The 12,961-nt window shown below is 40.3% G+C and overlaps 1 protein-coding gene across 1 annotated transcript in view; it reads left to right on the top strand.

The window, feature by feature from the left end:
• Nucleotides 1-12,512, top strand: part of kcnh7b (potassium channel, voltage gated eag related subfamily H, member 7b) — a 34,125-nt gene extending 21,613 nt beyond the window's left edge. Inside the window, exons 9-15 of the mRNA XM_088315814.1 lie at nt 1,088-1,342; nt 4,091-4,296; nt 5,415-5,502; nt 5,592-5,765; nt 6,887-7,043; nt 9,494-9,674; nt 10,170-12,512. Of these exons, the coding sequence (XP_088171940.1) occupies nt 1,088-1,342; nt 4,091-4,296; nt 5,415-5,502; nt 5,592-5,765; nt 6,887-7,043; nt 9,494-9,674; nt 10,170-10,454 (1,346 nt within the window). The 3' untranslated portion in view covers nt 10,455-12,512. The remainder of the gene's footprint in view (nt 1-1,087; nt 1,343-4,090; nt 4,297-5,414; nt 5,503-5,591; nt 5,766-6,886; nt 7,044-9,493; nt 9,675-10,169) is intronic.
• Nucleotides 12,513-12,961: the final 449 nt, after the last annotated feature.

Here is a 12,961-nt window from a genome sequence, read left to right as displayed (position 1 = left end):
TTTATTATCTTGTCCAATTCAACAGCCAATTGGGTCAGAGTGTCAGCGCGATTTGAAATAAACATCCCCAACCCCCATCGCTGTGGTATAGAAACGAGTTTTGCCCGTTGCGCTCAAGCGCCTTCTTGTATCTATCTATATCCGTTGAGATTATTCAATGGATGTTCCACGAGTCAAGGATTCATACTAATGTGCAAACAAAAACAATCTTCATGCAGAATATTTGGATTGAATTTAAACAACACAGAAATATAAAGCAGAAAATTTAGTTTGTTTTTGAATGACCAAACAGCTAAAAAAATCATAAACTCAGTGCCTCTCTTTAGCGCTTTTTAGCTTGCATGCTAGCTAGTGGCTAACGCCTTTTGCCACAACAACCGGCTGGGATATATTGCAGCCACCAGGGGATTTAAGCAGATATATTTTCACGAGTCAAACATGTCGGGATGTGTCGGCATAAGAATAAGGCTTTGATGGCGTGTTTTCAAGCATTTTGTTTTTTTTTACACTCTTAAAGCCTTGTTTTACATATTTAGCCATTTTTTGTAGTCATTCAAATTAGGCTGTGTTTTTAACGACACTCTTTTTGGTGGGGTTTCAAATTAAGAAGACCTATTTGCACTTTATAGCGACTTTAACATTTACGTATGTTATGCTACACGAATGCGACATGACGACATGCCTGCCTCACAATTTGGGGCTCAACTCTGTGTGAGTTAGCATGTTCGCCCGTACATGCGTGGGTTTTCTCTGAATATTATTGCGGCTTCCCACATTCTAAAACATTCATGTTAGGCTCACTGAACGTTGATTGTGATTGGATGTCATACAGGTAGGGTTAAAAACCTCTGATTACCGATTAATGTGAAAGCTTACCACTTGCATACACACTTCTGACGGCACAAATGTGCTTAAATAGCCTTTAATTTCATGTTATTTTTGAATAATGAATGTTAAGACACTGACCGTCTGCACCACGTTGGTGACGATGCCATACAATATTCCGACTTCAAATTCTTCTCACTTGAAATTTCAAAAACACTTGACGCAGGATATCGGTTGATTGGATTTACTCTCCCTCCCCAATAGGTGCTCAAAGGTTTTCCGGAGTGCCTGCAGGCAGATATCTGTCTTCATCTCAACAATAATCTCCTTCACAATTGCAAAGTGTTCCAAGGAGCCACCAAAGGCTGCCTGAGGGCCTTGGCGATGCACTTCAAGACCACTCACGCCCCTCCTGGAGACACTTTGGTCCACAGCGGCGATGTACTCACTGCCCTCTACTTCCTATCCCGCGGGTCTATTGAGATCCTGAAAGACGACATTGTGGTCGCCATCCTGGGTAAATTGCATCTCTTGTGAACCCTTTTTTTAACTTTATTCTCAACAAAATGATCCAGTGTTGTGTTATTACGCAGTAATAGACACTTAAGACTTTTTGTCACATCCCAGCTAAAAATCACTGTTTTTAGTTGACATGTTGACATTTCACGGTGCATGTGCATCCGGGGATGCATTGGCAGACGTCCACGTTTCTGATTAACTCACTGGCCACGTTATGTAATAGCGGCATAATCTGGTGAAATCCCATACAAGAGCTCGAGCCGTCATTCACACAAACATTTGGAGTGACAGTCTCATTCAAAAAGCAAACGTTTCTTATTGGGTAGCATCGTGCGTTAGTGGTTAGCACGTCTGCGTCACCGTTCGAATTTCAGCTCATGCCTTCCTGCGTGAATGCGGGTGTGAATGGCTTACTTTATTTATTTTTTCTTTATTTTTTTTAATAAATTGCAAGCACACATGTGAGTTTGTGGACAGGGTGGACATTTTTGCTTAAGGTTAGCATTTAATGAGTTTGTGGTGGACCTTCAATTAGCAACGCATTTCAGCTGACGGTGTACTGTTAAAAAATTATATTTTGAATTTCTGAAAGGTTTTTATAACGATTGATATAACTGGACCTTTTAAGCTTGACAGCATCCACATTTACACTCATAAGATGATAAAATGACAAAACATCGCTGTAAATCTCCAATGATTAAATGTTTTAGCAACTGGCCGTATTTTCACTGAAACACCAGACACCTGCAAAATGTTCACTATGGTGATGTGCACTTCAATAGAATAACTTGTTGTGGACAAAAAAAAAAAAAAAAACTAAAAATTATTTTGCATCATTAAACTTGAAAAAATAAAAGTTTTAAAAAAGGAAACACATTTCAAGGAACTTATTGTGTTCGTTTGGCCGCTTATAATATGACGTCAGCGTTTCTTTATTCTGCTATATTTTCATGAGGACCGAGTAAATTTGATAAGGACAACAACGGGAATTTTATACTGAAAGTCACACCTGTACTGACAAACAGAGTTAATATCTGTGTGAATTTCAAGCAAAACTTTGTTCAGTATTATCATTTTCGTAACGTTTGGATCCATTAAATTGTCAAGCGAGTGTTATGTGAAATGCGACCATTAATGTAAATTGCATGCAGTGACATTATCACAAAGGCTTCCATTTGAATTCTCGACAAACTGAAGAAAGAGCAGCGCTTTTTTTTTTATTTTTTTTATGTAATTGCTGCTTTTAAAACGCCTCCCGTCAACACATTTTGACAAGACGGCGCCCTCGCCACGTGTGCCCTCTGGCCAACAGAGGCGTTCGGTTCCGAGAACGAGGCATTGGCATTTCTATTAAGCGGATCCATAAAAGGTTGTTAAAAGAGCGCAGGCAACTCTCGGCTCATTCTTGACAGCCCAGGAAGATGAGGGGGATTTTTATCGAAAAATATCAATATGTCGTGAACAATTTCCTTTTCCGCTGAATTTATCATATTTTCCCATTGCGATAATGAAAAAAAACAAAGCCAGGTGAGCTTGGATTAAAAATGCTTTTCCCGTGAGATGAATGCGCTCCAAAGCCAAACGTGACACAATGAGGCTTAAGCATGGGTCGCTGAATCACACGGACTCATGATTAACTTCCCCACCAAAAATGTCACCGATCCAATTGATCAGTGTGATGCCGACAACATGCTTGATCAGCAGCGCTTTGCTCCATTTCTTTGCTTCCTGCATTTTTGCACAATGCCACACATGAGCTACGAGGCTCGCCTGCAGCCAAACGAGCAAAAAAAAAAAAAGTCCGTACATTGTGCCCGCCGCGCAAGTGTATAATAACATCTTCAACCACGGCGCCTGAACCGTTATACGGTCGATCAACTTCGGCGCCGTTGCATAAATTGTACCATTAGGTAGTTTCCCAAGCTCATTCAAGCGTGAGCCCAACAAATCATTTTGGACTAACTCAATGGAAAGGTTTAAAAAGACTTGGATCTGTATCTTTTTTGCTTCGTTGCACTACAGAGTACATTACCATCCATCTCATTTTCCTATCGCGCTTGTCCTTACGAGGGTCATAAGTGCACCGGAGCTTAAAGTCAGCTGACTTTGGAAGAGAAGCAAGGTACATCCCAGACGGGTTGCCAGTCAATCTGAGACGAACATTCACACCTATGGACAATTTAGAGGCGTCAATGATGATTTTGGAAACAGAAAAGCCAAAATAATTCAAAGACCTCCTGCATTAGTTGCATTCCTGATTGGACTTTGTAAGCGAGAATGTCCCGTACTGCGACATAGAACTTGTCTTCAAATGTGATCTGTTTTTTTTTTTTGTTTTATTTAAAGCTAGATGACACTGTTTTACGTCCTTTATATTATTATTTGCTAATTATATAATGACTTGAGCCTCATGTTTCTTACTTCTCTATCCCTGTGGCAATTGTTTGCTTCCCTGAAGATAGCGATTCTACAGTTATAGATTTGTCAAAAAGTAACATTTAATATCTGAATAGTAACTCTACAATATTCGATTTGGTAACGTGTGGCAATACGAAATGGCAGAAATTACACAAGCATCACTGGTCGCTGGGTTCAGTTTTAAGAACTCACAAAAAAAAAATGACTTTCACTTACTGTAATTGCAAATTTGACAAAAAAGATTAAGTTCTCATAGTAGAGGAAAAATTCACATGCACTGTAAACAGAGAGCTCACATATTGGCCGTGTGTGTGTTTGTCAAAACCAGGAAAAAATGACATCTTTGGTGAAATGATCCATCTATTTGCCAAACCTGGAAAGTCCAACGCTGACGTGCGGGCTCTGAGTTACTGCGACCTGAGCACCATCCAACGTGAGGACCTTTTGGAGGTGCTGGACATGTATCCAGAGTTTGCCGACTACTTCTTTGCCAACCTGGAGCTGACCTTCAATCTCAGAGATGAGTCTGCAAAGGTAAAAAGATAATGTTACGATGGCAACTTGCAAATGATTTTAAATGTTAATAATATTAGTGGTGTAACGAAAACTCGATTTGAATCGGAAAAATCGGTTTTGAAGTGAGTGTACCGAATCGAACTAAGTCGCTCCGCTGTGAATCGTAACGTCCTTGAATCGAATCGCACTCCATGTACTAACATCTGCATCGAATCGTCTTTTATTGGAATGATGCACACCCAAAATATAAATATATACAGATAAAAGATTCTGAATCGAAATGCTTCAATTTATGATAGCGTCGACTGTTGGCAGTCAATCAATGTGAACTTGTCGCAGTAACTGGTTCGTGAAGCGGACAAACTTGCTCGGGCCAGATAGCGATCTCGTACAGCCAAAGCAGGGACTGGATGTCCCGCCGTCAAAGTCTCGTTACGAAGGGAGTTGCGTGTCTCCATGAGCCGGCCGGCGTCTCATCCACAGATGAAAGCGCACGCATTTAAGAGAAGCACATTGCTTTGTTGTTAGCCCGCCGCCTTCTTGATTTGTTTTGACAGTCGGCAACAGTTTGGAAGCGCGCTGCCGGCGCCTACAGGACCTAAAAGGAACAACAATTACTTTTTTTTTTTTTTTTTATCTATTCCTACATCTTTTCATTGAGCAAATGTTTTGGGGTTTACATGTCAAATATTTTTATTCAATTCAAGCATGATGACCTTTTTAAATCCCATCTTTATTTAACAATGCTAAAGTAACGTTTTCTGTTCCCCTTGACCAAATTGTTCATGTGTTTAAGTGTTGATTCCTTCGTTTAAAAAAAAAAGTTTTCAGAAAAAAAAGTCAAATTACAGCATGATTATTGTTTTAGGTTGGTTGTATTATTTATTTTTTCCTATTTTATGTCGTACTTGATGTGTATTTCGTTTATAGATTGGTCTGTTGCATTTGATTTTAAAAGTGACATTTTTGTAAGATGTGCAAATGTTAAATAAATCGATTAAAAAAACAATGCTAAAGCAAAGTTGTTTGCTCTAGTGGCTTTTGCTCTTTGCGCGTTCGTCTTCAACTCTGGGAGACAAATGACAGCCACAGTGATAAAGATCTTAACATGCACGGTAATATTTGTATTATTTCAGCCTCCCACTCCCGAGGGCTGCGACTCGGACGGTGAGTGCACCAGGAGTATTAAAAGAAGGATTTCCTTCACACCGGAGCCACCCAAAGGTGAGGCTTCCGAAGCAAATCAATACACGGCGACAACAACATCCCCAATCATGCTGACTGGACAACTATTGTTATTTGCTGCGCCCCAGTGGAAAACAACGAAGTCGGCGCACAACTGGAAAGGGGGGGGGAGTCCAACCTGTGCCTAAAGAGATGTTCCGAAGTGCGGGGTCCCTCGACACCCAGCAGCCCCGCTCTCGACTCTAATCTTCTCGGACACAACGAGGTCACAAACGGCTTGAGGAGAAGTCCATCTTTTCAAGGTAACACGTTTTTTCCCCTTGAAAATGACTCTTTCTTGAAATGGAGGTAGTGTTGCGTGAGCCAGACATTCAAAGCCCATGTGCAAATATTCGCGTATTTCCACCGATTTCGGGTGGTTCTGTCATGGGCCCCTCCACAACGAAAGTGGTTGACTGTAAACATGCGTGTCAGCGCCGTGCCATTAAAACTCCCCAGTAGCGTCTTCTCTTTGGACAGGCGGCAAGTGCCACGCGCTAATGCTAACGATCCGGGATGCTGTAAATAGCAGCGGTAACTGGACACCACGGTGCGCTGCAACAAACGAGAGCATCACGAGCGTACCTTTTAAAGGCTGGCATATCCAGCCACGCCTGCTTGAGAGGCCCGTTTAGTGGAACAACCGCGGCACGCAACGCAGGCAGGGATTCTGCGACTTGATTTTATAACCGCTCACCAAATTTCACAAACCGCTGAAAAGCGATAAATAAGGAAAAGATTGCTAAGCTACACACCTGATTCAAACGATCAGGATCAGGATCTAACCTCTGCAGATCTTGCTGATTATCTGATCATTTCAATCAGGTGCGTAAGTGCAGGGAGAGATGGAAAACAGGACAGCGGCCCTCGAGGAACAGGATTGCGGACCCCTGCGATAGTGCCCAACATTTCCTATATTGACCACACTTCGTCTCGTACGATCATTTGTTCTCCCGATAAGTGGATGCTGAGGCCATGTGAGGACAAAGCACGCAGAAAAGGGACACGCGACAGACAACGGGCTTCCTCGTATCTTTACGGCTCATCGTGCTCGCTGCATCCACAGATAAACAAACCGTATTTCCCTAAAAAAAAAAAAGAAGGGCTCCTGACACACATGATTGCACAGCAAACGTAATGATAGCAGGTGTCCAGCTGCGATAACAACAGGCCTGCGTTTGCCACTTGAAAACAGCACTCTGGTAATTCCGCCGGGACAAAGGCCTGATGAATTATACAACACTCAGCAATCCTTTTGAGATTAATGACAGCCTATTTTAACGAGCATTTTTTTTTTCTGTTGTTGTCTTTTTTGTGGCGACGCTGTTCTGCCTCACGTGTACACGTGTAAAGAATGTGTGCTGCTTTTTTGCGCTCTCTGCAGATCTGTGTTGTGATAAATGGGTGTGCAAGAAGCCGACGGACTACCTGGATGAGTCAGCACACTTCCACGAACTGAGAGGAGATGATAATTCGGCCAGCGAGCTTACCTACGGAGAGGTGGAACAGCGCTTAAATCAGCTCCAGGAACATTTAAACAGGTATGGGTTTTTTTTGGGGGGGGGGGGGGGTTTAGGAAGGAGTCAGCAAACACATGGTTGTTCCTCAGACCAATGGCGAACATACCATGAATAAAAACATTTACTTTTTAGCACAGTTGTTTTCAGACTAAGGGGTCAGTATTCTGCCTACACACGAAAAAACGTTTGGGTCAAAAAAACAAAAACAATTCATTTATCACAACCCAACTGCTCGTTATTATTGCACCATTCCAATCGTAGTTAATTCGACCCAGCAGGATGGAGGAAGTAAAAAAATAAATGGGGACCGACAGTTTTTAGGCCGATGCCAATTCTGATATTGGGCAGAATAAAACTCTGATGACTAATTCATTGTCAAATTAATGACAAATATGTCAAATAAATGATGTCTCACCTGTAAGTGATCCCTGGATAAAATTGAACAGACCACAAATGATATGTAAGTCGAAAATAAGAAAATACATGTGAGGAAAAGTTGTGCGTCTTTCTCTTTTCCATTATTCCAAACTGCACATAATGTTACAATGATCCTATTTTATTTCATGTACTTTTTGGGAATAAAACTTCCGCCTGGTTTTTGATGACTGCTTCGACTCACTACACTGTTGTTGTGGGTCATGATGTTGGTACTTGGAGAGCTATTTGTTCTTAAGGTAGTAAAAAGTTTGAGAACCACTGATGTTCTCATATTTTTTTTTATTTACCCGCATCAGTGCAATATTCTGCTTGAGCATCTTAAAGCACTTTTAATTGGCCGTAAATGTTTTTGGGAGAGAATCAAAATGAAGCATAAGGCAAACGGCCAGCGCATCTTGAAAGACAACTTTAAAAAGATTGTGATGATTACTTTTATTTATAATCCAATCCAACCGCTCATATACTGCATGGTGCTAATGATTAGTGCGTGCTTTAAAATGAAGTGTCACCTCCCACACAAATAAAAGTAAACTGCACTTACACTAAGATCCCTGCCAGGATTCATCTCATTTTGCTCAGACAAATATAGAAGACGGGCAAAGAAAATCTACCTGGCAAGATATATTGTTGGACTAAATTCACTGGAGGTGGGATTTAGGGCGATGTAACCATAACATATTCAAAATACAATAAAGCATTGATGTAGCAGATTTGTTTATACTGACAAGCACATATATTAACGCGTGAGCAGATGTAGTTTTGATATCATTTTCAGAAGAGGCAAAGTTATAACAACACAACTGCAGCCAGCAGGCAGCTAGAGAGTGACGCATAAATGAACAGCAGGTGGTATTTTTGGCTGGGGAATGACACCGGCATCAGCACCATGTGTCTGGCTCATTTTATTTTCGCACAAATAAGTCACGTGAAACGCTGCATTACCATCAGTTCCATTTTCCCCCTCATGTGAGCTGCCTGGGTGAGCTTTTGAGTTTCTTGTCAACAAAAAAAACAGCATAAAGTGCGCTTTTAATATTGCATTGTATCCATTATTGATGACAACCTACAAGCACATGACTTATTATTTCACTCTGCACAAAACTACTATACAGCAATTAAAGGGGGAATTTACGGCTGGAGGTATAAAACAAGGTGTCCTGATTAAATGTAGTCATAGTTACATTCATGGAAATAGTGTACTTTACTGTAGCAGTAAACAAGAGATTCACACCTCCCATACATAAGCTAATTATCACCTCTAGTAAAAATAAATAAATAAAATAAACCCATCCTTGACTGGCTCAGTTTCCATAACAAGACTCTGCTATGGCGCAAAAGCCCCCTCTAGTGGTTAATAAACAAAATGATTCTACCCACGGTGATCACGTTCAAGATTATGGTTTGTTTATTGTGATGTTGGACGTTACTATTTAATTTTATTGAGAGTCTATGGAAAGTAGTAGACTAAAAAAATAAAGGGAATATGAATTGCAGAAAAAAAAGCGGCATTTACGTTCCCCACTTTGTAGGTTGTCGCTTTATGAAATTGACGCACGTTTGTTATGGGGGACGTTGCCACATCAAATATGGCGGACAATCACGAAGGGAAAAGGGACTCAACCGGAATATATTACTACATTTGTAATGGTCATTTAAAAAGTATTATTACTAGTTTCAAGATGTCAAATCTGTCTCTTTATTGTCTTGTCAATAAAATGAAAAACAGACATGAAGTTTGGGTTATATTGGACCGTATGGGCAAGCTAAACTGCATCTGACAGGGGAAGGTAAACGTTGTAGATGTTTCACTTCAAATTGCAAACAACTGCTACATTTGTCTTCCCCAGCTCAATTAAAAAAAGATAATCACTGAATCTAAACTCCGTGACACTCAACAAGGCAGTCTCAGATCGCCTGGCCGACTACTAATGCACAAGACACACAAAAACACATACACGCACACACACGCCAAATATTTGGGGAGACAGTTGAACCACTGTTTGCACTCTCTGATGGTCCTTGCTGCATTTCAGGTTGGAGTCTCAGTTAACATCCGACATTCAGACCATCCTGCAGCTGCTGCAGAGACAGCCTGCGTTAGGTCCTCCAGCTTACAGCACTGTGACCGCCAGTCCAGAGTACCACGGATCTGCCGTGAAGATTCAGCCCGCTGCCTTGACGGCGAGCCATTTTTTCAGCCATACGCAAAGTCAAGTAAGTGAAGACTGTCAAAGTCAAACGTGATGATGATTGACTGACCGCCGCCTCCTCCCTGGGTTGGATAACCTTTGAAATCGATGCACTTCTTGTTTTGAGATCACTCATGAAAATCATTCACTTAATCTGAGGTGGCACAAAATATTTTTGTTCATAGTGATTAAAATCCAATAGCGTCATAAATTCATATTGACATTGTGTGACATTGAATTACATCAATAATGATGCAGGCTTTTCCCCCCATCTAAAGGTTAAACACTGTTCTGTGGCCGCTCTAGAGCGCCTCGTTGTCACATTATGGAAAGGCCTGGTGATAACCCTGTGAAATATAGTCCAGCCACCGAAGGCTGTAAGCAGATATGTGTGTGTGTAAAATGTCCCCCCCGCCCCCAGGACTACCGATAATTGTTGTATTTGAGTATCGAGCGTGGCGTGGCTTCCGCGCATTCCGATTGCATTGTTAACCTCCATCCCACACATCCTCTCACGCAGGGCCCGAACCACAAAGTGAAGAGGGCCTTTCGGGAATCCAAAGACTCAGTGCCGAGCTTGGCCACCTTGAAGGTGCCGGTGGAGGACAACCTTTCAACATTGCTTTTACAAAGACAAGCAGAACCACAACAACAGCAGCAAGCGCAACAAGAGATTACCCGGGATGAGCAGTCAACGTTGATCCTCATTTCAACATCGTCCTCGTCTTCGCCCCCTTCCGACTGCAACCTCAACACCACTGGACTCCACAGACCTGACTCTGACCCAGAGCTACCAAGGCCATAAACCTTTCAGCATTTGTCTTCTAACCTCTGGGTCGTAATGCTGTAATAAATACATACAGTCGTAGTCACTTTTTATAAGCATGCTGCAACAGACAAATATATATTCTTGATTTGCAGTTGGTTGGTAGTATATTTAACGTGTTTTTTTTTTCCTCATGCATTTGGATTAAAATACTGTTTTTGCAGTATTGCAGTACCGCTGGCATTAGTAGATATTTCCAATATAAATGCTCTTGGAGAGCGCAAACCACCACCAAGGCCACTATCGACCACTAATAGCCAGTCCGTTACAGTATATGCAAAACCTCACACATACACTACTGTATGTCGGGACAAAAAATATATATATATATACATTATAATTACATTATAAATATGCTCGCGATTTAACCGTAAAGGTCAATAAAATGTTATTGCTTGATAAATGGAGACGCTAGTAGGATAGGACTGAAATGCGGTAATTAAGATGAATGACATATTCACCAGCAGTCGCCTCCAAGCTGTTCACGTGAGAATTTAGCAGGATTTTCTACAAAAGATAATGCACTCCAAGTTGTATTATAAAAAAAAAAAAATGAATGTTAAGAAAATCTAATTGCCTAACTGGTTTGAAATGAGCAAGTCTTTTTTTTCACCATTAATGAGTTACCCAATTCGAAAATAGTTTTGAATCGTTTTAATGTCTTCGAGTGACGGTATAAATAACAAAAATAATGTGTTTGCACAATTGTGCACACCCTTTTGCAAAAAGGCTGTGGCTGTGTTGAAAATTAATCAGTCACATTCAAACAAATGTGAAATGTGAGTCGACACACACCTGCCACCAGTTGTACTGGTAGGTGGTCACATTAACGTTGGGAGGGGGAAGTTTGGAAATGATCTATGTAGGTCTCCTTTCTTTAGATCGCAAAAACATTCAGTCATTCGAACAAGGGTGTGTAGACTTTTTATAGGCACTCTAGACGAAATATGAATTATAAATTGATGTTAAAGAATCTATTCCTAAGTAAGTGGATTCAATGACACTTGTGTTTTTGCATCCCGGTCAATTACAATGTTGTGCTTTATTTATTTTTTTTGTACCATTTCCAACTAAATTCTCGCTTTTTTAGTGACTAAGCCGATGGATCTGAACGTAACAATATGTTCTTTATGCAGCGACATGATGAGCTTATCAAATCCGACTATCCTGCAGGCTCAGGATTCAAAAGACTTTTTTTCCCTCATATTTAGCATACAACACGTGAACCAAAACCTTTGCATGCTGTGCTATGAGTCACAAATACGGAAAAGAAGAAAAAAAAGGTTCATTTTGGTTCACATTTATTTGGATGACAGACATTAAACCAGAATTAGTGGCTCAACATACTTGAGCCCATCCAAGTATTTATTAATTAATTTATTTATTTATTTGCACGTATTTGTGTCATACAGCATTTAAACGGAGGTATGCGAAGTGTTTGTGTACCCTTGGCTGTATGCCTGTCTTCTCTGAAGTGAGACTCAGGGGTTATGGACAATTGCACTGCAGTTTACAGTATCCATAATACTGTAATAATCCTCTTTATACAATGTGCATTATTACTTGGGTCACTGGTGTGCACCTACTGTTCTTGACACTATCATTTGTAGATAAAAGCATGTGGGGTTTTTTGGTTTTGATTTTTTTTTAATCTGTATAGTCATTGTTTTTGCACCACTTGCTAGCCCAAAGTAGCACATATTATAACGATGTCAGCATACGTGTCTCTTTTACCACGTAGAAAGTTAGTGTTTGCACAGAAACAGCCCCGACATAGGGTTTGGTGCCTCGACCATGAAGACAAATGCTACGTCAGACTATTCTGAACATATCAACAAGTCATTTCATTTGCCAGCACAATTTTTGTGACGTTCAACATTGCTAGAAACTGAAAAAAATGAAATTCATCATATTGCCAGATGTTTAAAAAAAAAAAGTCTATTTTTTTTACTGCTACTGTTATTATTTGAAAAGAAAAACGTAGTAAATGTTTTGAAACTGGGATCGGCAATAAAAAGAGACACTTAAAACAGTGGAGTGAATGAGTTTTTTTTTTTAAATCAATGTTTATGACGTAAGCAGCAATGATAAGACATCTTTTATAAATGCTGGATTTGATGGAATTCTGTATTTTGACATGCGTTTTCCATGAAAAACGGGGGACAGGGAGAAAAACTAACTTTTTTTTTTTAAAAGTATGAACAAAAGTGAAAGAAAAATCCAATTAAAACGCAATCATTTAATAGTCGTTTCTTATTACATTAAGTACAGCAAAACTACTTTATTTTATTTTTTTACTCAAGTATATACAGTAAAAGTAATGCGCATTCAGTGAGTACTTTAATCCACCACTGTAAAAGAGACGACTCGTTTTAACGAGTTCCTGCAAATTGTCCACTGTCAAATGCTGCCATCTATCGGTTGAATCAAGTACTGGTGGCAGAATAATGGCAAAACGAAAGTGACACATTTTACTTTCGTTTTGC

Source organism: Idiotropiscis lumnitzeri, chromosome 14 (assembly GCF_059441095.1).
Source record: "Idiotropiscis lumnitzeri isolate Australia: NSW breed Sydney's pygmy pipehorse chromosome 14, RoL_Ilum_1.0, whole genome shotgun sequence".
Lineage (NCBI taxonomy): Eukaryota > Metazoa > Chordata > Actinopteri > Syngnathiformes > Syngnathidae > Idiotropiscis > Idiotropiscis lumnitzeri.
The sequence above is the reverse complement of the archived record's forward strand: the minus strand, read 5'-3'. Positions and strand labels throughout refer to the sequence as shown.